Source organism: Chionomys nivalis, chromosome 20 (genome assembly GCF_950005125.1).
Source record: "Chionomys nivalis chromosome 20, mChiNiv1.1, whole genome shotgun sequence".
Classification (NCBI taxonomy): Eukaryota; Metazoa; Chordata; class Mammalia; order Rodentia; family Cricetidae; genus Chionomys; species Chionomys nivalis.
Genome location: NC_080105.1, coordinates 36,379,349 through 36,403,963, shown reverse-complemented (window position 1 = coordinate 36,403,963; position 24,615 = coordinate 36,379,349). Strand labels below are relative to the sequence as shown.

General features: G+C 35.5%; 1 protein-coding gene across 3 annotated transcripts in view; it reads right to left on the bottom strand.

The window, feature by feature from the left end:
• Msr1 (macrophage scavenger receptor 1) overlaps positions 1-24,615 on the bottom strand; it is a 63,469-nt gene that overhangs the window by 19,116 nt on the left and 19,738 nt on the right. Inside the window, exons 5-9 of one of the 3 annotated variants that reach the window (XM_057752913.1) lie at positions 22,594-22,780; positions 20,192-20,272; positions 15,473-15,562; positions 13,125-13,178; positions 8,407-10,979 (exon numbers count right to left, since the gene is read on the bottom strand). In XM_057752913.1, the coding sequence (XP_057608896.1) occupies positions 10,969-10,979; positions 13,125-13,178; positions 15,473-15,562; positions 20,192-20,272; positions 22,594-22,780 (423 nt within the window). In that variant the 3' untranslated portion in view covers positions 8,407-10,968. Of the gene's footprint in view, positions 1-8,406; positions 10,980-11,033; positions 11,544-13,124; positions 13,179-15,472; positions 15,563-20,191; positions 20,273-22,593; positions 22,781-24,615 lie in introns of those variants that run through there. The other 2 variants (XM_057752914.1, XM_057752911.1) reach the window with 2 other exon arrangements.

The following is a 24,615-nucleotide window of genomic DNA, read 5'->3' as shown; positions in this document are numbered from 1 at the left end:
GAACTTTGGAGACAACCTGGAACCGAAAGTGTTTTTCCAACGGTTGTCATAACAAATGACTGGGGCTATGTAGCTTAAAATAGAAATTCACCGTTTAGGAGTTCATAAGATTAAAATAAAGGAGCTTATGGAAACACCTCGTTTTTTCAAGGTTCTGTGGAATCTGTGTTTGCTTCTTCCCAGCCCCTGGTGTCTCTTACCAATCTTGGTGGCTTTGGATGCAGTTACAGTATTTTAGATCTTCTTCTCTGGGTATGTTCCTATCACCTTAATCCAGTATGAACTAATTTTGTTATATATATATATATATATATATATATATATATATATATATATATATGATTCTTATATACATATATATATATTCTAATTCAGGTCACTTACTGAGATTTTCAGGTAATGTGACTATATTTTTGAAATTCCACGAAACACAGAGATGGCAGAAACTTGAATAAGAAAGAAAAACATTACTTTTACCAAAGTATTGTTGATTAGCGGAGCTTTCAACCTTTAAAATGATGTTGATGTTCAATTCTATTTCTTTTTCATTGTTTTTATTGAGCTATATATTTTCTCCATTCTTCCTCTTTCTCCCCTGCTCAATTCTATTTCAATATTAAAAACCAAGTTGTTGAACATTTGAAGTCTACAAATTAAGCTGCACAGTAATAGTTTTGTTTGTGCTGGAAATGAGTAAGTTCTCAAAATCAATCACGGTTTTAAACTACACACTTTAACAAACATTACAATAAATACTGAGGAGATATTTCTTAAAAATAAATTATAATAAACTTAGATACTATTGTAAGAACAATTTTGAGTAACTTATTTCAATATAGAAAGAATTTTAAAGGCTACTATTCCTATATTTAAATCGTGAATACTAAAAATTTGAATCATGGAGGTTTAAAGATACTTTTGCTATGAGAGTGGTAAATACTTAAAATGGAAAAAATACTAAGATACTTAAATTCTGGTGAAATATATTTCTGTAGATGTGTGAGAGCTCATTTGTTAGGCTATTTGCTGTACTAGAACTACCTAGTACCATTTCTAAGTGAATCTTAATTTGTAAAGGTATTTAAAAGGAGGAATTTAAAAATTCTACACAGTGGAATTTACCTATTTGGGGGCTGTTTAGTTTGTTTAAACTATTTGCTTATCATTTCAGACCCTGGGAACCCCAAATTATCAGGTCCAAATTTAAGAATTTGAACAAGGCTCATTTAGGATTTCAAAAGTATGGTGTAGGGCACTGTATATGCTGATTTATAAATTTGTACATTTCAGACATTTTGATGAAATTCTTATGTCCTTCTTCATACAGAATAAACATTTTATCATTTGTCTCTTGGGATTGGGGTTACAAATGTTATAACACGCAAAACAAGTTATCCAAATATGTGAGCTACTATAGGAACAGCACAGTGAAAGTTAGCCATAATTTATTTTGAGAATTAGTCTGTAAAATTGTAGGTTGTAAGGAGATTTAAAATGTAAAGCTTAGGGAGAAAAAAAAACTGTTCCCAATCTTGTTTAAAGTTTAATGTGCTTAGTTATTGGAGTTCTGATTTACTACAGTGTTTCCCAACTTATATGAGAGAAAAGTGACTTCCCATAATTACTGAGTCGTTTATAACTTGAATTGGATTTGGAGGCAACTGAAAGACAGTATTCACTCATATGTCACTGTTGCTATATTTTGTTTACATTCATAAATGTTTATATTTCCGCTAACTGTAGTCAAACCGACTTAATGGAACTGGCAGAAGTCAGTTATGTGTGTGTGTGTGTGGTGTTTATTCTATTGGTTTCTATCAAGAGCAGTCATAATACATGGGTCGCCGCTGTTCCTAACAGTATTTAGAGATAGAGTACTTGAAACCTCAAAAATTCAACAGAGAACCCAGTCTCCTTATTCAGAATATAGTTGCCTTCATTTGTTTGACCAGTCAAACTTTGGCTGTAAATGAATGTAGATTGGCTTGTTTTGTTTAGACGAGAAAAAGAACAGAAAAAGAGACCTAGTGAATGGTGGATCGCAATAAACAGACTCTAAGTTAGATGAAAGCATCAAATACATTCAGAATATCCCAAGTACAGGTTCAGACGTAGGTGGGTTTCTAGTCCCTACTGTGACACTGGCCTTATAATATGGAAAAGCAGTTCTGATATTTGCATTTTTATTTATTATTACAATGATCTCCCATGGAATTGTGATGAGGCCTAACTTAAACCACAATGTATTGTAAGGATGTTTGAGAGGAAAAGCTGGTTTAAGGGTCATTATGTTGTCATTGAGCTGAACGTCAACTAAGCCAGGTGTCAAAATGCTTAGACCTATAGCAGGTTTTACAGAGTTTTTTTTTTTTTTTTCGTTCTTAAATACTTATGGGGAAACCACAGTGACAGATTATTTTTGAGGATTGAGTGGAGGAGAGAAAGTATTAGAGGTGTATTGAAGAATGCCAAGCCCAGTGGAAGATTTTTCCTAACTTTGCTTCCTTTCTTCCTTCCTTCCTTCCTTCCTTCCTTCCTTCCTTCCTTCCTTCCTTCCTTTTTCTTTCTTTCTTTCTTTCTTTCTTTCTTTCTTTCTTTCTTTCTTTCTTTCTTTCTTTTTGGGTTTTCAAGACAGGGTTTCTCTGTAGCTTTGGAGCCTGTCCTGGAACTAGTTCTTGTAGACCAGGTTGGCCTCAAACTCACAGAGATCCGCCTGCCTGTGCCTCCCGAGTGCTGGGATTAAAGGCTGGTGCCACCACCGCCCAGCCATAACTTTGCTTCATAAAAGTGCTGACATCTCACTTAATGCTTAGCAAAAGGCGATGGTGGCAGCAATGAATTACAAAATCAGTGTTTAGTCAAGTCTGCGAGTAACAGAAACCCCAGAGGTTATTCTTATACTCCCCCAAGCTACGAGTAACTTATAGACCAGTGGCTCCTAGGATGCAGTGTGGTTTCTTGATTATAACTCATTTCCACTGTGAAAGAATTGAGCTGTTAAAATAGCCGTCCAATGAGCAATCAGGAAGATTGTTCCTAAATGTTATTGAACCACACGGTGAGGGCTGTTCCATGTTCTGTGTCCTTGTACCCTTGAGATTCTGAAAAGGAAATCACGTCTTCCTAATTACTAGGCATTTAGAGCATTGTTAGGGAATGAGTATACCCATCACTAAACACAGTAGCCAAGAGTAAGTTCAGCCCCCAAGCAGAGATGAATCAGAGGATTTTTTTTTTAATGGAAAACAGTAGCAAGATGTAAACATAATATGGCTCAGCGTGAAGCTATTTGCAACAGAGGTGAGAAATATGAAATCTGAGAGCCTTGCAGAGAGACTGAGTCCAGATGATTTAACTTGAGCTCCCTCCTGTATTGTACTTGGTTATGATGCCAATTTGTGACAGATTAGAGTTGCCTGAGAAGGAGCCTTACCTGAAGTACCATCTTGATTGCTTTGATTGACATGAGAAGACTCACACTGGATATGGACAGTACCTTCTGAAACCAGCACGGATTAAAAAAAATGTGGCAGAAGGAAGTTCATCTTACCATTTGCTCTCTTAGCCTCCATCTTCCTGGAATTAGTCTGCCCTGTTGCCGCTTTTTTCACTGATAGCAGGACCATTGTTTCCCAGCTGCTGTCCTGGACTAGGACCTTGGAACTTTCTAGGCTTCCAGTGTCAGGTCGTGACTAGGAGGCACCCAGTCTTTATAGAATGAGCAACTACTAGCTTATCTGTTGATCAACTTATCTGCCTTTTCCCAAGGGAAAGACAGCCATTGTGAGACTGTTCTAAAAGCTGAGACACCCAGCCTCAGAATACCAGGTTCTCAGATCACTGAAGCAATTCTTTTTGTGTTACTATTTTAAAACCTACCTCTGTATATGTGTGTGTGTGTGTGCACGCGCGCACGCGTGTGCACACACATATGTGTAGGAAGGATACACACATACATATACACATACATATACATATATATATGTATATATATGTATATATATATCCATCCCATTACTTTTGTTTCATTAGAGAAGCCTAATACACCCTATATCCTGCTATTTATGAAGTAAAATCCATTTTGTAGAATTCTTATGTGAGCCAATACATTCATTTCTTTAATGAGAAAGTTTATTACATCTTGTCACTTTTCATTTAAGGTTTTCAGGGGATTTTTGTTTTTGTTTGTTTTTCTAAACACAGTTTCTATGTACAGCCCTGGCTGCAGGGAATTTTGTTTTTGTTTGCTTTTCTAAACATGGTTTCTATGTACAGCCCTGACTGAAGGGGATTTTTGCTTTTGTTTGTTTTTTCTAAACACCGTTTCTATGCACAACCCTGGCTGTCCTGGAGCTAGCACTACAGACCAAGTTGGCCTCAAATTCACAAAGATCCTTCTGCCTCTGTCTTCGTCATTTCAGTTTTTTGCTTGTTCTTTAAAACAAAACCTCCTACTATATGTCCTAAGCTAGCCTCAAATTTGCAATCTTCCTGCTCCAAGCTCCCAAATGCTGAAACAACAGGGTGGTACCAGCCTTCTCACCCTTCTTAACTGCTCTCACAAACATATTGGTGGCAATTATTTGAGGAAGAACATACAGGATTGCCAAGGTCATTCTGTTTGACAGGAACCTTTTAAAAATTGGTTATTGTATATTCAGGTGAAATTTCCTGGGTAGTAGTTTTCATTTATGAAGTGGCATGATATTAAATAACATCGTTGAAATTTAAAGTTTAAAAATTAGTAAAAAGGGAAATACAAGTGAAATTGCTCTTGTAAGTTTCAGCATCAATATGACTTAAATTTTACTGGCATATAGGCCTCCCCTAAGGATAAACTGAGAGAAACCAATAGAAAGACTCTCTTCCTAGTTTTGTATAAAGGCAGATATAAGATGACCCATAGACATGGTGTCAATACCAATTCACTCTTCTGTTGTTGAAGAGCAGGGTCAATTTTTTTTATATCTTCTGTTAGGATTACAGTATGTTCTTCCTATGTATGTAACTTCCAGTGTGACTGTGTTTAGAACTATGGCCTTTACAGAGGAATTTATGCCTAAAGACTTGATAAAAACAGAGTCCTAGTTCGGTAGGGTTGGTGCTTTAGGAGGGGAATATCATATGATCCTCAGAGGTCAGAATGGCTTTGTGGCCATCAGCAAGCCAGGCAGAGAGGTCTCCTGAGAATCCAACCCTGCGGGCACTTCAGTCTTCGACTTCTAATCTCAACAAGACCAGTCAGCTTATTCGGACAGTGCAAGAGCAGTAACGTGTTTTACTTTTCCCTTTTCACTTATGTTTTGTGTTTGAGTATTCATAGGTAAGAGAGCAAATAAAAGGGAGCTTGAAAGAGCGAGCTTTTCTTTCATTTTTCGATGGGAAATAAGGGTATCCCATCTGCTATACTGTGATTTGAACACATCAAAAACTTCTTTAAAAGGATTGCTTTTTAGCTGGGCATAGTGTAAAACACCTTTAATCCTAGCACTCGGGAAGCTGAGACAGAAGGATCACTATATTTAGGTTAGACTGGACTGTTTAGTGAGTCTTATCTCAAAAGGACATTAAGTGGATTATTGTATTTTTACTTAAGAGTTTGGGATGTTGGTTAACATTGTCAACCTGAGAGAAACTAGAATCACTGGGGAAACAAACCTTTGGGAATGTCTGAAGGAGAGTTTATAGAGTGCATTCGATGAGACAGGAAGACCAACCATAACTGTGGGAGACACCTACAGAAGTTTCAGGGTTCCCAGAGTGAATAGAAAGAAGGAAAGCAAGGTCAGCACCAGTCTGTACCTCTCTCTGCTTCCTAACTATGAACAAATCATGGGCAGCTTTCTCATGTTCCTAACTCCAGAATTTACATGCTATTATGTTTATGACACGCTCAAACTGTGAGCCAAAGCAAACCCTTCTTCCTATAAGGTGCTCCTGTCAGAGCAATGAGGAAATTTATTAACAGATAATCCAACTCAGTGGTATAGTATTAACTTTACTGTACAAAGCCCCACATTGCTTTCAGCTAAAAAATGTCTGATTTTAAAATTTCAAAATATTTATTAAGGATCTATTAGGCTTCTTAGCAAATATTAATAAGATTTATTCAACTGGTTACATTCTGTGACTGGAAATCCATGTTCTTTTGATGCACAAATTGAATTCCTGTGGGTGTTAGTGTGGTTCTCAGCAACAGAGGGAGGGATCATTGTGGAAGAAGAGGTCTAAAGAGTGTAAGAGTTAGCAGTGTCAATGACTATGAGGAAGCAATGTCTCCTGGATATAGGAGGCCAGCTGCACATAAGTCACAGTGGTTGTGACAGCATGCACAAGACTGGTTCATGCTCAAGCTCAAGTCACAACTAATCATGGCATGATAAGGAGGGACTGGGTGAGAAGTCACACCTCTAGCTAAGGAGCTACTAGTGATTGATAGCAGCTGGAAGACAAAGAGTCAATTTCTTCTGGTAAGTTGACGATACTCCAGTGGATACATCCAAGAATATATAAGTGACACTAATTGGTCTTGATATTTTTTTAAGACACAAAGTTGGGGTTTGTACAGAAGCACGGTTAGATCTTGGAAGGGTTGGGAGAAGGATGGTAAATATGATCCAAACACATCATATGAAATTATCAAAGAACTAATAGAATACTAAAAATTAATATTAGAAAAACAAATGTGGCTATGATAGGAGAGAGTTTCAATTAGATGATAGTTTATAAGAGAACATTTAATTATTTTGCTGGAGACTAATGAATCATGCTATAAACCATATGGAGTTTTATGAAAATATTGTGCATAGAAAACTGAATATTTGTGTTCTATCACACTTGTCTGCATTCCAAGGAAGCGAGAATTCAAAATTATTCAAAAAATAATTTAAAAATATCAATAGAAAACAGTCATTTTACTGCACAATTCATAATGGAGGCTTTAAAATTGCCCTGCAACATTGCAGGAATTCACATATTTTTCTCCAATGTGTATTAATCAGGGTGTGTATATTTAAAGGAGGGATAAAATAAGAATAACTTCAGTATTCTAAGGAAGGGTGAAGAGCACCCAGCTTAAGTCTTAGCGCGAGTATTGCAGAGATCCTCCTGCACATGTCCTATGCAGTCAAGCTTGCTATTGTTCTAGGGAATTGAACTTGAGGTTCAGTTTCTAACTGTAACTCACTTCCAGACAAGACAGGAGGAGAAGACCAAATAATAGGGTGCAAGTCTTTACTTTTAAGGCAATTTAATGGGAATAAGTAGATGATCCTGTGTTCCTATAAAGCAGAATTTTCCACTGTAGCACAGAAGACAGCATTTCATGACTAGAGATGGGTGTAGGGAGATTCTTGGTTCCTCCGAGGTTATAGAAGGATGTGTAGCATCCATGCTAGGCCTCTTTTCTCTTTCTGAACCCATGTCCATATTGGATGAACTGCAAGTCTGCTGGTACAAATCCTGGAAAGAATTATTGTGACTTTCCCTTTCTAGTTGGATCCGGTGAAGTTCCGGCCGTGAGAGTCATTGGGGAGACGTACTGAACAAGAACAAGCTAACTACTTATCCATTGCTGATTTAAATCTCTGGTTCCATTTACAAGACATATTAATAGTGTTATTAAGGACCATACATAATGTGTTAGGGAAATGTTGTCTGCTTTTATTAACAACTGGGAGGATCATTAGAAGCTATAGACAAAACGCAATTGTCATAAAATTAGGTAGCACTTGTCTAATTTACGGAGAGCTATTCCTGCTCTGGTATAATGTGTCTTGTTTTGATGGCCATAACTAGTGCTCCTGTGGAAACTACACTCTGGAACTTGAGAAAAAGAAAACACTTTAAGTGCAAGGAGGCATCAAAGCAGCCAATGATACCAGAAAATGTGAACACTGAGTCAGTTACTGAAATAAAGGTAGACTATTAGCAGGTAGCTTTCCCCAAGGTGCAAGTAAGTAACTCTCATTAGTGGTAATGGAAGTCTTGAGAGCACTTCCAGGAAGACGATGTGTCTGAGTAATAGACTTGAGGGAGAGAAAGCAAGCAACGTGTGCAGTAGTTATGTTGGTGGAAACATAAACAAAGATGACTCAATAGTACACTTTTGGAATTTGACCTAGTCTATAGATTTTTATCTCAATTATAAAGCTCATTCTGTAAAGTGGAATTGCTAATTGCAAATACCCTCTCTCTTCTTCCACTTCCAAACCCTCTATATGAAATATCTGTAGTATTAGCATGCATAGAATATTTGACTAGTGTGGAAACATTTCACAGAGTCATGAGAATTTGGAAACTGGTTGGCATATGTTTGAATTTGCCCTCTTTTCCTTTATTAACAGTTAACATTAGATTCAAGTTCATGAAACACTGATACTAATAGCACTTAGCCCAATGGCTCTCTGAGTATTAGGTATGAAAATGCATCAAAAGTACCCTGTACACAGCAAGCATCCTCTGAATGTTCATTATCATAGTTAGTGATGGGAGAAGGAAGTTTTAACGTAAGTCAACTAAATGTTTTGAGACAGACCAGAAGTTTATTGACGATTGAATTGAGTTCTCAGTACAAATCATAGCAAATGCATTTTTTCACAACATTGTAGGAATTTCAGAATAAGATTCCAAAGATTAACATTGTATCTCTCCTTTTGATGATGTGCAGAGCTTGCTGACACACACAGATAAGCATCAGAACCCTTTAAGATGGTGCCTCCCAGTGTTTGCTTATATGGTTCCCTTGCTTGACAAAAACACTCTTTCTAGTTAACAAGGCATTGAAACATGTCATTTGTCACTTTTCATCATACATGATAAAAGTTGGGATAATTGATGCCTTTGAACGTGGCATTTAGAATCTGTTTTTATCTAAAGAGAAAGATAGAGCTGTCTTCGTTAATTTGGGAAGTTCAGGTTATATTACACTTCACATCCATGCTTAGCTTTGGAAGACAGATGCCTGAACACTGAATGCCTGCACACCTGGGACCAGGGTCATTCTGTATGAAGCCAAAATTGTCCACAGCAATGCTGTCTGGCACAAGAAAATAGTCAGACTCACACTCCACAGCCCAACCAATTAAGTCACACGCCCAAATCCAATTTTTTCTAGATGTTTGCACAGAATTACTAGTCTGTTAGTACTGTAGACTACTACAATCACTGGCTAATGCCCTTTTCTTTTCCTTTATGAGCAGATTTGATCATATCTTGGTGGCATGCAGACACAGACAGAACCTACTACCAGTGAGAATACCAATTTGTTGCTACCATTTTCAGAACTTTCTCAACAAGTGTCCTGGGCTCAGGTTTCATTCTTTGAGGCCCAGACTCTTGCTTTATTAGTTTGACATTTTGTTCTGACCTCCGTCAACAGATACGGTCTCTGGTTTAGCTGCTTCTCTTACTTGCAACTAGTACTCTTCTGCTGTGCTAAGACAAATTCACTGATTTATGATCTGGGCACACTTGCACTGCTTGTCCATCTAGCATAAAAATATTGTCTTATTCTCTAACATCTCTCTTTTTGCCCAAAACATATATATGGCTCCTGGCATTTCTATTTTTCTTTATGTCCTAATATGATTAGAGATTTAATATGTCTGCATAAAAATGCCAAAGAATAGCTGTTATGTTCAGAAGGATTGCTATGAACCATTCCTTCGACTTTAAAGGTCTTTACGATTTTACAGAACATCTTCACACATAATTTGGTCCCCACAACAACCCTGTGAGGTAGGAAGGGACATCATTTGGCAGAGAAATAAATGGAAAAACTGAGATACACATAGACATACAATTAGATTTCTATCTTAATGCTGTGGACCTTAAGGTTTAGTGTTAAAACATGAAGAAAAAAAAGAAAACCCTGGGAAATATTTGTTGGCTCACAGAGAGGAATCAACATGAAAACTTCATGGAATCTTATGTCTTTATTATTCTTGTGTTTTCTTTTCTTTCCTTCTCTTGTTTTGCATTTCTCTATAAAATATCGCATGTCTATTGTAATATTTATTTTCTAGTATATACACTTAAAACATAAAATTCAAGTAAATGTAAAGAGTTTTCTAGAATAAAATCTTTGATTGTTTATTTCATGATCAAATGTTTTTGTTTGAAATGAATAGGCAATTCATGAAGTTAGGTATGGTTCTCATTCAAACATATTGAAGAAATTATCAAAGTTATGTTTTATCTCTCTCTACTCTCTCTCTCTCATATATATATATGTGTGTGTGTGTGTGTGTGTGTGTGTGTGATTTGAATTGGAGAATAAGAAGGTAGCATTGTGAAATAAGCAATAAAAATGTTATTTCTAATATAAAAGACACTAAGAGTATATATCTCCTTTCAATGTCTATGCTGTCCTATTATTTTCCTAGGGTAGTTTTTTTGTGGTTTGTTTATAACTGGTATATTTATAAGTTTAGAAAAAACATATTTATTGTTATTTCTGACTTCACAACATACACATTGAACTTATGCTAAATGAATGAGTGAAAGAATGGATGGCTACATTTTCTTTTATTCTATCCCTATTGTTATTTGGGAACAATGTCTTGATATTAAAGAATCCATATTTAATCAATATCCATGAAGTTTCTCCTAGAGCCCAATGGGTTAAATTGGATTCCACAAGATTAGGTGAGTGAGCAGTGGAAGGGCTGAAGGGGGCAGGAACATCCCAGTAGACAGCATATGAGTGCATCTAAGTGAAGGGTGCCAAGGGATGGTGGTTATTACAGCAGAGGGCATGATGGTATACATATGGAATTGGGAGCCTGCGCAGCACCCAGAGTCAGGAGAAGAGGTCGTGAAGAGACCAGGTAATGACATGACACAGGAGCCAATCATTTGAAGGAGCTGCAGAAAGATCCTGGAAGTCAGTTGTTCTGATGGCTTGTCCAGAGGTGAAAGGCTTTTTAAGGAGATGATAGTGGAGCATTCTGCTCAACCCACCCGATCTTAAAAGGGTCCTGCCCCAATATGATCAGGTGCATAGGTAAAAGAGGAAATCAGGATTATTTTATTATATTTCAAAAATACCTGAATTATTAACATATACATTGAATTAATCCAATATAAATTCTAAGATCATGATTAAAATGTGGAGATCTGAGTAATTTCATTCAGAATAATCTATAGAATCATTGTGGAGGCATTTGCAAGACCTCTTTGTAAAATGCATATAACCTTGAACTATTGATTATACTTCTAGTAAATCCTATATTTCACAACATTCTCACAAAACATCATAGGAAATGGTGAACAGAACATTGATTATTAAAGCCAAACCAAAGCAAGCAAAAATATTGACCATTTAAGAGAAAGGAAATAAATGACTACATTGTGGTAATTGTGATATCTCTGTAATTTTTTTGTAGTATTTTGAAAAAAAAATATCTAATCACTGAGAGAAAAGAGGCCAAAGCACTTGTGATTGCATATTAAACACAGGAAACCAGGACCTTTTACGTTAGATGCATATGCATATTATTGTTTCTTCTTTTGGAGTGTTGTGGAAGTGCTTTACATTCTCTCTGGGGGGACATGGAGAAGAATCAAGGGGCTGTCTACACTCATTCCCCCTCAAAGAGCTCTTACTGCTTTCTCAGAGAAAGTACTCACTCCCAAATAGTCGTCCAAATTTGTAATGCAAATTTCTAGACATAGCTGAAAAATTTTTACAAGCATTTAGAAGCTGCAAGAAACAGAAAGCGATGTGGCTTTACAATCTATAGATTAAAAATAGAGAAGTTCCTTAGGTGCCACATTCAATTAAGGTCAATGTTTCAAAGCTCTGACAAAGCCTCAGGGAAAAGAGATGAGATCAAGATACTTTATATAAAGTGTGAGAAAATAAAGACATAGACAAAGATACACAGAAACTTAAGAACTAGAGGCCGATAAGAGATTAGCTGAAACTAGATGGGATGAAAGAGAAAGGAGATAAAGGGCCATTAACAAGCAACCAGCAGAGAAGTGGCACCTGAATTCAAGAAAACAAGGACAATAGAATGCGTTTGTGTTGCCTTAATATGCTAAGAGCAGCGGGTAAAGCACCCAAGTACTAAGGATTCCATCATTCCTATGTGTTGTTCAGCTTTGAAAGCATCATAGTTGGATTGGACTACAATGGTTCATAACAGTCATAACCCCATGCTGTCTAATTGTGCTATCTGTACAACGTATTAGGCTAAAGTAACTTTTTGTGACAACAAGGAAATACTGATTCTATGTTTTTGAAAAAAAAAATGATCCCAGCTAAAACCAGCAATGTTTTGTTAATAAAGACTTTATCATGATCTGTCTAAAACAGGGCATGGCTTTGGCTCATACCAGACATATTCACAACATGCATCTCACATGTAGACTCTTTTTGGAAGACAGTTGGCACTCTTTGATTTCAATAACTCAAGTGGGGTATCCATTTCTCTTCACAATTATTACGTTAATGTGTATTCATCTTATACGCATAACAAAATTACTTAGAACCTAGGCTACTATTGCCATCTCAGTTGATACTTAATTTTTAAAATCTGATACTCAGGTCTTTTGCATTTCAATGAAAAGTTTGCATTATAATGGAGCTTCCTGGTGTGAAATCTATTCCTTTGAAGGTTGGAAAGTTTTGGATATATAATGTGACATTTTCAAGGTTTTAGTAAAAACAAAAGCTCTAACTGCCTGGGAATTGCTCTGTGAAGGTCTTCAGGTTGCCCACATGTCTATATATGAGCTTTTCATGGGCTCACTTAGTGTGTAAGGGGACTGTGATTGTTTCTATTCAAAAGCTTGATTTCCCTTCAGTGGGTAAAAATTGACTTGAAAATTGGACAATTTTCTATGTGATTTTTTTTTCTTTAGAAAATAGTGCTAATCAAAAAAGAAGAAAAACAGAGTACAAATGCATAATGAGTTTGAAAGAGTTGTGTAATCTAATCTATTTGTTTTATCTAATTAGCATGTTTTATTTGGAAAAAACTGTGGCTGGCTTCTCCAGAACTCTGCAGATAATGCTAAATCTCTCAATTTTTGTTTTAAGCCTACACTACTAATATCAAATTCTAACTTTATTTTAAAAAGAAACTGACATAGAAAACAAGAAGTCATGAACTTACTTGATATGCCTCCACTCCCCTTTTCTCCCTTTTGGCCTTTAGGTCCAGGATATCCTTAAGGGGAAAAACAGCAAAAGAGAAAAGAATCAGTTCAGCAGAAAATGCTGATATCTTACTCTGCTTCTTCACTACCTCTTTCTTTTTCTCTTTCATTTTGGAATGCTGGAGATTGTACTCTAGGCCTGTGTATACTAAACCCATGCTATGTACCACTAAGGCGCGGTTTCAAACTCCACAGAACTTGTTTTAAATGGAAATAGGACACCACAAAATAAGATGCCAATTTATAACAACTTATAGTTAGTCAAGTATAATAAACATCCCATGCTGATAATGATGATGGCCACTTTTGAAACCCCATTATAATTTTAGTATTATAACATCTACAATTATTTACAAGGGTGTGATATGTCCCCTTTTCACAAAACAGGCAAAATTGAAATGTAGTATAATTTTGCATGTTCGTTTTCATTTTCCTCCCTATCTGACCTTGTCCTTTCTTTCCTCCAACAGCTCAGCATCTTCTAACTCATCCCATATCTTTACTATTTCCCATTACAAATTTATTTTATGTCTCATTATTTATTCCTTTGCCACAGAACATCCTAAAGACTGGATTGTATAAGTCCAGGGACTTGAAGGAATTCTAATGACTCCATTCCTAAGTGTTAATTGGCCCCTGAATTCTGTAGACTAATCACATTTGGCTACGAGAATACCCACCTATTTACATAGGGATGTAGCCCAAGTGTTACATAAGGGTCAATGATTCAAACTTAGAAGTAAATATGGAAATGTTCATCATGGGTCAGACCCCAACATTTTAATTTTTAAAGAATACTCCTCCTTAATAAAGAGTATTACCAAATTTTCAGATTGTTCAAGAAGAAAAATAAAAGATCTAAAAAATGTAAATGGGAGAGAAGTAACATTTATGATGAACATTTATGGTTCATTGTTTCTATTCTTCACAGAGAAAAGAGCCACAATATAAAACTCAGTTTCAATATTTCCGCTTGAATTTCATGCTTAGGAAGGAGAAATAGTTGCGCAGCTGCTGCCACTGTTTCTATACAGTGATGGCTATACAGTAAAGCTACCGTTTCTACACAGTGTAACACCAACATCACACAGAAGAGGATCCCAAGAATACCCTGTGGTCTGCCTAACCATCATGGCCCCTTCTCTAGACACCTGGCAACCAGAGATGTATTTCCTGACTCCACAACTTTGCCTTTTCCAGAAGAGCACAAAGTTGGAATCCTCAAGTTTAGTATTTTCAGATCAGCTTCTTTCAGTTGGCAATATGCATTTAAGATTTTTCCAGATCATTTTTTGGCCTGATTGTCTGTTTCTCTTTGTTGCTAATTATGATTCTGCTTTTTGCCTTCTTCACAACTTTTTTATCCATTCATGTACTGAAGTGTGTTAGAGGTTGGGTGAAGAGTTCATAGTGTTTAAGTGGATAACAATTTATCTTGCAACTAAGAGTCTATTCTGTAACACTATAGAGATGAAATGTTGTTCACTTGTCAGACCTCAAACAATATGGAACACAAAGAGTGAACCATAACGCAATCAATGACTTTTGCTAATAACTATGAACTACTACTGCTTAATACTTGTGTCAAATGTTTCCTCAGTGTATTTAATGAGAGGTATGTGAGAAATGAATGCCTTCCTTGACATTTTCCTATAAACCTATAAGTGATAAAATCTATTAAAACTATCTTAACAATATGGACTGTATTCCCTTGGTATTACTATCATTTAAATAGGAAATAATCTTATTCCCTACTGATGTTGTTGTACAAAGAACACAATCCAATATTAGTCTATTAATATAATTAGTTGTAATAACAATTGTTTTCTGTGCAAAAGAGACATTACTGAGCAACGTTGATTATTACGCACTAATATGCAAGATAAATGCATTAATTTTGTTATGAATATTTTTTTCAACTGGGACTTACCAAAATTTAGCCAATTGTGTTCAAAAGGCTCTTTATACTGTTCACTTCTTTTTCTTGGTAGTCTTTTGACTCTGCTTACTCTATGGTAGATAATTTTCTTCATAGTGTGCTGCTATTGTGTAAAATTAATAGATTGTGTGTGTGTATGTGTGAATGTGTATATATGATCTGTGTACACAACAATTTTATTTTGGGGCATAGGAATTTTACTCTCATGAGTAAAAACTAATTTCAATTTATTTTAAACTATAAATTTGACTATATGAGTACTGCTATTCTATAAGTACAGTTTTTTACGCAAGCATTTTAGAAACACTTCCAATGATCCAGTGCTTATTTTCATATTCTATGATAACAACCATAGCTTTACAATACCTGACCTCCCCGTCTTTCCAGGTGCCCCTGGGTATCCTCTATTTCCAGGGAAGCCAGCTGGACCCCTATCACCTTTAAGGCCTGGAGCACCTGTGTGATTAATAAAGAAAACAAAAATGTCTAGCAATTAATTTTCAAACATATTTGAACACCCAATAAATGAAGTAAGTGAATCTCTGAGGAGAGTATGACATTTTCCAACCATTCACACATTCAATTGAAAGATAATATAATAAATGACATAAATTTGTTGCAATGAGTGTGTTACAGTCAATGAAAAGCACATTGTCAGTCATCTAAAAGCACTATTTTTTCCATTTTAGCTAGAAAGCTACTATCATTTGTCAGACAATATCAAGTGACAGATATTTCTATACCTTGTATAAAAAAATTTTGAAGCTTAACATTTTAATATTTGCATTAATAAAAGTATGATAAAGCAGTAAAAAGTATCAATGAGTATTTATTTAAACACCACAACCTTGAATTACTCATGGCTATGAAATACTCATATAATGAAATCTGAAAATCACTATTATTTTAGCTCATTTCTTCATACTCCATGTGTAGAAAAGTGACTGCTATGAAATTAAGTATTTGTCATAGAGTGAGAAAGTTAACATAAGCTAACATAAAACAGCTTGTGTTCTGTTTTACCTTGTTTCCAGAGTTGTTATCAGTTCACTGAGAATCATTAATGCAATTTTCATTTGCATCCTCATGGAAGCATGTTGTAACAAATTGTTTGTACTTCTTACTTCAATGACAAACTTTACAAATATTGCCTTTGTTCACAAGATGGAGCAGAATTTGCATGTATTTAACCCACTAAAAATGTTTTCTATGCATTTACACATATATCTAAAACTGGATAAATGATCTTTAAAATGCTATGTTTAAGAAATATATAATGACAAATAGTTAAGAAATATTATTCAAATCATTACAAAATGTTTATTCTAACAGAAATTAGGCATGTAATCTAAATAAATGGCATTATATAGTAAAGGCAGGCCATTATAAATCACCATATTTATGCAATGAGCAATACGCACACACACATATTATTATGTATACCAAATATTGCATGAGAACTTTATAGTGTATATTCACTTAAGTTTTTTAGCATATAATCTAAAATAGCTTAACTTATTTTACCTGGGAAAACTGACATTTAGATATTTCTTAATTTTGCAGCCTGACATCTGTCGTTACAGTTATTGAGAAACGTGGTTTGCATATGAAGTGTCTCCTTAAAATGCTCAGATAGTGAAGTTTTGGTAGTGTTCTCGTGAGTAGAAGGCATCACAAGGGGTACTGACCTCACCAATACCATCAGAGCTGATTACTAATAGGGCATAACTTAATACCCTGCAAGCTCCATGAAGGCAGACTGTACAGCTGCTTCCTTGTTCTCCGCATGGTATTGCATGCAACAAATACACAGTATATACTTTTAGAGTGAAAAGTGAAAAGCAATACACCATTCTCTAGACATAATTCCAGGAGACTGGTACTATAAAATGATTTATTATTACATTGCCTCAAGAAAAAGTACATTTTAATCTACTATGCACACTAGAGGATGTCTAATGATTATAATGCATTAACTATTTAGGGTCCCTATGGTAACCACTACAGTTCCTAAGATATTTCTATCACAGCCGTGGGAGGAAGTATTTGGTGAGCTGAGTTTAAAGAATTAAATAATAGTATATATGGGGCTCTGATAAAAGCAGAATTAGGAGTATTATCTATCCTTTAGTTCCAGTTTTTCGGTATCAGATTTGAAGCAACCAGACAGAACACTGAATAGCATACAGCAATTAAGAGTGTGTGTTGTGTGGAGGGAGAAGAATCATCTCTGTTTTACATTTGGATAGTTTGATATTTTGTCAAACATCAAATCAAATATCAGCCCTCTACCAGAAACACCTGTTATCAACCAGAAAGTATAATTGACTGTTTTATGAGGAAAATGCACAGTGCCTATTTGTGTAAATGTGCAGTGACATTTTATGATAAACCCTTGCTATCATTTATCTTCACTGCCAACTTGATTGGATCTGGAATTTGAGTAAAAGAGTAACCCTTGTGTGTGTTGGGGGCAGAGGGTCCAAGAGAGGGCATTCTAAGAAGAAGTAACTGAATAGGGGGAAGTCCCTCTCCTGGAGTGCATGGCACCTTCCAGCAACAGCCCAGCAGTGATAAATAGCAATAAGGATTACACAGTGCTGCTTGCTGTGTGACTTTGGTTCTTGCAGATGAGTTTATTCTGCTGACGTGGCTACCGCTGCTGTTGCTGCTGCTACTGTGGCCGATGTTGTTTCCTGACATCAGACTCCAGGTTCTTAATGTTCCAACATGAACTGAAGAAAGAATTTCCTAAATTTTAGCTCCAGATGGGGACTGTTAAGCAGTCAGCATTATGAACTGAGCAGCCAATGGATTCTCTTCCTCTCCAGTGTGAAGACAGCTGTTGAATTTTTCAGCACCTATTGTGTAAGTCAACTTAATAATTCTTTTTCCATTTTTATTGAAAGTAAATTTTTCTTTCGTACAGTATATCCTTAGCACAGTTTCCCCTCCCTCCATTCCTTCTAGCTACCCACTTTCCCTCTCCTCCAGATTCACTTCCGCTCCTTTTCCTCTTCAGAAAAAAAGTCTCTAAGAAATGACAGCCAGACTGGACAAAATAAGATACAATAAGATAGAGCAAAAGTCATCATATCATGACTGAACAAGGCAAACCAACAGGAGAAAAAGAGTTTCAAAAGCAGACAAAGGAGTCCAAGACATACCCTTTCCCACTGTTAGGAGCCCTATAAAACCACCAAGCTAATAGCCATATCATAGGCTCAGAGGACCTGGTACTGGCCCATGAAGGCTCTGTGCTTGTCACTTCAGTCTCTGTGAGCTGATGTTAACTCTGCTCAGTTGATTCGGTCGGCCATGTTTGTCTGGTGTCCTCCATCCAGCTCCAACTCCTACAGTCTTTCCTCCCATCCCACTGTGGGGTTTCCTGATCTCTGAGGAGAGAGACCTTCAGCTCGCACTCTCTCTCTCCTCTCTCTCTCTCTCTCTCTCTCTCTCTCTCTCTCTCTCTCTCTCTCTCTCATTGTGCATCATTCTGTTCAACTGGACAACCCTAATTAATTTGGTAGGAGACATGGTATATTTGATTTGATATGGTGTCTGTTTACACTAGGAACTAAAACAGAAAATTTCAAATGCTGTTCTATCTCACACATCTGCATACCAGAAACTTAGAATAATGCCTTCCAGATGTTGCTCATATAGTAAATCAGGGCCACATTGACTTTCTATGCTTGCATTACAGGGTTTTAGAAACTATGCTTCATAGTAGGGGGTAGTTTCTTACGGATCTTGAAAACAGTAGTTTGGGCAATAATGTTGACTGATTCTCCTACTTAAGATATGAATGCATTTTTCTTAAGATGTGTGGAGTCTTCAACAAGTACAAGGATTTCGTGGGATAAACACACTTATCTGCCATTATTGTCAAATGCACACATTCACTGGCTTACATAAAGATGAATATACACTCTTTATAGATAAAGGTATGTATACATGTGAGAGATGATAAATAGGTAGATAGGTAGGTAGAGAAAGAGTTTACTGCTATTTTTAATATTGCAAGTATAAGATACACAATGATATACTTATATGATAGATTTTATTCATGATTTTCAACTTGGGGTATTTTTTCTCATGTAATTTTGGCTAGTCAAAATATTTATAGAAAAAAGAATGCTTATTTCATCTAAAGAGAAAAACTAAGAACAAATCCAAGGTATTTAGGTAAATTGACTAGTCAGCCTTTCTAATTGTGTTTAAGTCATTCAGTCTATTTTATTTGCAAACAGTATGAAGGGAATTTGTTGGCAAAGGATGGCATTTGAATGCATGGCAATAACATTGTTTTTATTGTTTGTTACAGAATTGTTTTTTGAGCAAACAAAGTTCATTTTCTCTCTCCTTTTCTATGTCTTCCATAATCTTCTTTCAAAACATTGCTCTCAAGATTATGACATCCTTAGAGGAAAATAATTAAGCACAATTTTGTGACTCATCAATGTTTCTGTATAACTGGAAAAATCATAGCTTACAAATTAATCCAATGTGAAGGTGATTTTCTTATTCTCCTTCACATACAGGTTTATGTAAACAATATATTTCATGTGGTCTCTGTGAAAGCCCTCAGACTCATAAACAAGCTCATGTAGTAGCTGTTGATAAATCATTAAATAATGTACAAAAGTCAATAATTAGTGCTTGGGCTAGTGAGATGACCCAGTAGTTAAAGGCACTGGCTGCTCTTCCAGAGGACACATGATGTATTCCTGGAACCCATATGGCAACTAACAATTATCTGTAACTCACGTTCTCTGAGATCTGATACCCTTTTTACATCTCAGAAGATACCAGACGTATACACAGTGCACAGACATATGTGCAACCAAAACATACACATAAAATAATAAAATACTTTAAAATAAACTAATGCTCACCATTTAATTTGCCATGTGATTAGGATGCTAGAATACATTATAATTTCCAACACATGAGATCATTTACAAACACTCACACACAGCTACACCACAGAAAAGATGAAATGGACATTCATCCCTAATTACAAACATAGATACACATCATTCAACCTCATGGTATATGATTAAGTGATTACTATGTCCTTACCATTTAAACCCGGAATGCCAGGTGGACCACTTATTCCAGTGAACCCTCTGTCTCCCTTTTCTCCTGGAGGTCCAGGAGGTCCTTTAAGAAACACAAGTATTGACTATAATTATAAAGCAAGGGTAAGATTATCATTTATCAAGATAGTTATATGGAAATCCAAATATTTTTATTTGCTGTACATTAATATAAAATGAATAACTCTAACCTTTCTAAATGGCTAAGTACTCTGATGTTGAGAACTATAATGGCCTCATCTGAGAAAAAATGTCATATCCTCAAATTAAATCACATAAATACTGTTGTGAGGTTAATATTTTGCTAGGTTATAATAAAGTGGTAACAGAGAAAGGGTCACTGTGATAACACAAAATAACATAAATACTGTACATATTAAAACTTAGGTTTGTAATACTCTTGATGGGGATAAATATGCATATGCATATGAATGTGTGTATATGTGTGTATGAGTGTGTGGGTGAATGTATGTACATGTCACAACAATTAAAGGAATAGAAGCCATAAATTTGAAAGATAGAAAGTAGGGTACATGGGAAGGGTTGGGTGGAAAAAAATGGAATGGGGGAAATTAATGGAATATATTTTAACTTAAAAACCTAAAAATCTATAAAATAAGTGTTGATAAAGTTAAGCGATTCCTTTTCTAGGTAGAATGAGAAAACTGTAGACTGTGTAGATCAGTTACAAGGCTGATACAACACACAAAACTGGAAAATGGTAGAAGTGCGACAAATATCTAACACAAACATTCTCCACCCACAATTCCAGATTTGTGATCTCACAGGCGTTACAGACAGAGAGAAGAAGAATGAAGTTAAGGGCAACCAAAACCCATAGGAATAATTTCTCCAAAATGCACTGGGACATCTTATTATCATTTTGCACCACTTACAGTTTTAAACACTTTCCAAACAAAATGTTTAAAATTACAAACAAACCCAGGTGGCTAGGTGGAATTCAGTTGTAGAGTTACCAACACAGCCTGTCCAAGGCCCTAGGCTTTATTTCATGAGCGTGAGAAAATGGTATATGCCTAAGCACGACTGTTATTTTCCTGTGTTTATTCCCTAAGAGAGAATACAGAGCAAATATTACACAATATTTTTCTTTATTAGTTATAGTAACTAATTCTGCAGTCATTCAAAATACATACAATAGAGAAAAAGTACTGGGCCTCTTCAGATACTTGGTATACTTGGTATTCAGAGGCACAATTCCCATAAATTATTATTGTCGTAAAATAACCAAAATAATTATGAATGTAAAAATTTGTATGGAGTGAGATAGTGAAAAATCAAGAGCAAACAAAGAAAATGACATAAAGATCATACCATTGATTTTTTGCTGGGTGAACTTTTAAAGCATTTTATGAATAAGGATGATAACCCAAAAAAGTTGGATGATATAGATTTTTTTTTAAAGGACTAATTGGCTAGTTCATGGGCAGGTCTTAATAAATTATTTTAATATAAAGTAAGATGAGCAACATAGACTAAACTCTGGTTTGTGAAAGTCAATAGCATAGAAATGAACTGTAATCTCATACGAGGGCACAAGGGAATGTGTCTTAAGGCAAAGCACTTTCAGTTCCCTATACAACTCAGTTATCTTTTAAGATGCTGACTAGCATTAATGTATATTACAACATTTCAATTGCAATCAAGACATATGGAATATATCATAAAGTTTCCAAAACCTCTTTGGTAACTTTGATGAAAAGATAAATTCAATAAAAACAATTCACATCAACTATAGAAAAAACAAAACAAGAAAATGAGAGAGACATAAATCAAGTTGGAAAAAGAAAAAAAAATACAACCCCCCCCCCTAGAAACAGATACAGGGAAAAGAAGTTGTCAGGTTTTCAAATTCAAGAATTTTTACAGGAGACAAACAATAAGCACACAGACCAGAAAGTTAGAACTATAGAAAAATATTCATAAAGTGAAAATGACTAAAATCTATTATCTAAGATTATCTTTAAGAATTCAAGAGGTGTTTCTAAATGACAGTGTAGTCAGAAAAGAAGGAAAGAGATCTTTTTGTGCTTTTATAGTTCTCTCTCTTTGATTTTTTTGAGACAGGCTCTCACTGTGAACCTTAGTCTGGCTTCAAACTTGTGACCTCCTGCCCCAGCCTGCCCAGTGATGACTCACCATGTCTGGTTTTACATTTCTCTTTAAGAAATTCTAAGGTGTGGGTGACATTACCACACCTGCCCTCGTATTAACTGTTCTTCTGTGCATAGTAACTGCATAGTAACTGTCTGTAGTAACTGCATCCTCAAATATCATTTCCTTTAGACGACAGGATTTCAAATACCAAAGGTCTGCATATAAGGATGTATTTTAACGTCTCATTTCTGGGACAAGATGTCTCACCTTGAATTAAGGTGATATTTTTCAATGTCTGTGAGTGTTCCCAGTCCTTCAGTCTGAGGTCATTAGTGATGTTATTCAAAACTTTCATTTCCTGTTTTACTTCCTGTTCCACATGTTCTTGTTCTTCTTTCACAGACTGGATTTCTGCTGATGCTTTGCGCACACGTTCCTCTAACTTATTGATGTCCTAAAACACACAGTGAGCATCGCAACCTTTGTTACATGCAATTAGGAAATATATAAGTGAACAGAGTTTTTGGAAATTTGAATGTTGTAAAATCACATAACATTGGGCAAGTGCTATAAGATAAGAATAAGGAAATGAGTATTCAAAATTGCAGCTCTCTGACTGAATAGCATTTCTTCTTTAAACTAAATGGTTCACTAAGATCCCTAGGCAAAACAAACAAAATCAGTTGCCTATACATCTAAGAATGCTTCTACTCCCAAATAAACAAATGTCAAATATTGAGAATTAAAAATAGCACTTATCATAGGGATTTTAATTTATTCAAAGTGAAATTTCATCACAGTTCATTTGGGGTTAAACATTCTTACTTTATGATATTGTTTCATAGCAATAACTGGTTTTATTCTCAGTGATAATGACAGTAAGAACAGAGTTTCATATTTAGTAAGATGTCCATGTTGCATTTTCATAACATTTTACTCTCAATTTTTATTGCCTCTTCTCTTGATACTTTTGTATTTTCATCAGTTATAAACAGACCATCTGTAGATGCATACATGCATGCACATATACACAGTGTGTACAGCTCTTTTCTTCTTCATATTTCTTTGAGATATTATCTCATGTACCATGTGTTATTTAGCAAACTTCAACTCCTGAATCTCTTCTTCTACCTTTTCAGTGCGGAGATTTCAGACATTTACTAGCTATCATACACATATTCAAATGGTGGCTGACCAAGGAATGTACCAAACAGGAAATGGAAAGCACAAGAGCAAATAAGGCTTCAATCCTACACAAAGAACTATAGGTGACTGAGGAAATGGGAGCAGGAGCAGTGGCCCGCCCCAAGGAAGAGCACACCAATTGGTTGTCCAGTGCCAAATGGTAAGCCTGAAAATATATATGCAGGTATATGAATAAAATAACAATTACTGAAAAGGGGTGTCATGGATTTGAATGAGAATTGAGAAAATGTATAGAGTCTTGGAGGGAGGGAAGTAAGGGAGTTTTGTCATTAAATTATGATTCAAAAATAAAATTACAAGAGCTTTTGCTGCTGTAATACTATTACTTCTGCTTGCTTGTTTTGCAGTGCTGGGCTGAGTCCAGGGCCCTGTGTCTGTTCTGTTATCATTCTACCACTGAGCAATAATTTATTATCTGGAAAATAGCTTCATCATGAGTGTGCTTTTGTTGTTGAATCTCAATTTTTGAGATTGTAATTTAACTGCAATGTCTTCCACCTCTTTCCTCTCCAGAAGCCCTCCCTGTGAGAGCTCAAATAGGAATATAAAGCAATGCATATTGAATCTTATGGTAATTCTAAGCATACACCGTTATCCTATTAAGAACTCATGTTTAAGTATATTTATAATTTTCAAATTTTAATTTTAGTTACCAGTGCAAAAAACTTAAGTGTATCTATCTTCTAGAAACAGCAAAATAAATTGTCTAAAAATTCTGCTTCATAAAACATCTATGTAAATAACATGCATATTACTTTGATGTAAAGATAATTAGATTATTCATAGGATTCACAATACAGGTATTTACCTTCTTAGACATGTTCAGGTAATCTAAATCTTATAAGTGGTGTAGTCTAACAAGATAATAAGTGGTATTTATAATATAAAAGTAACTTCATAACCTAGATCCATTGGAAAATAATATTCTCTTTTTCTGGGGGTCTGGAAAAGGCTCCAGTTACATCTATAAAGATCTATTATTAGATTGTAAAAGGTGTCTACATCAGTAGGGGAAGTAGAAAACTTTTGTTCCTCCTGCTTTCTGAATTGCCTAAGAAAACAGAATCTGTATGAATTTTGTTC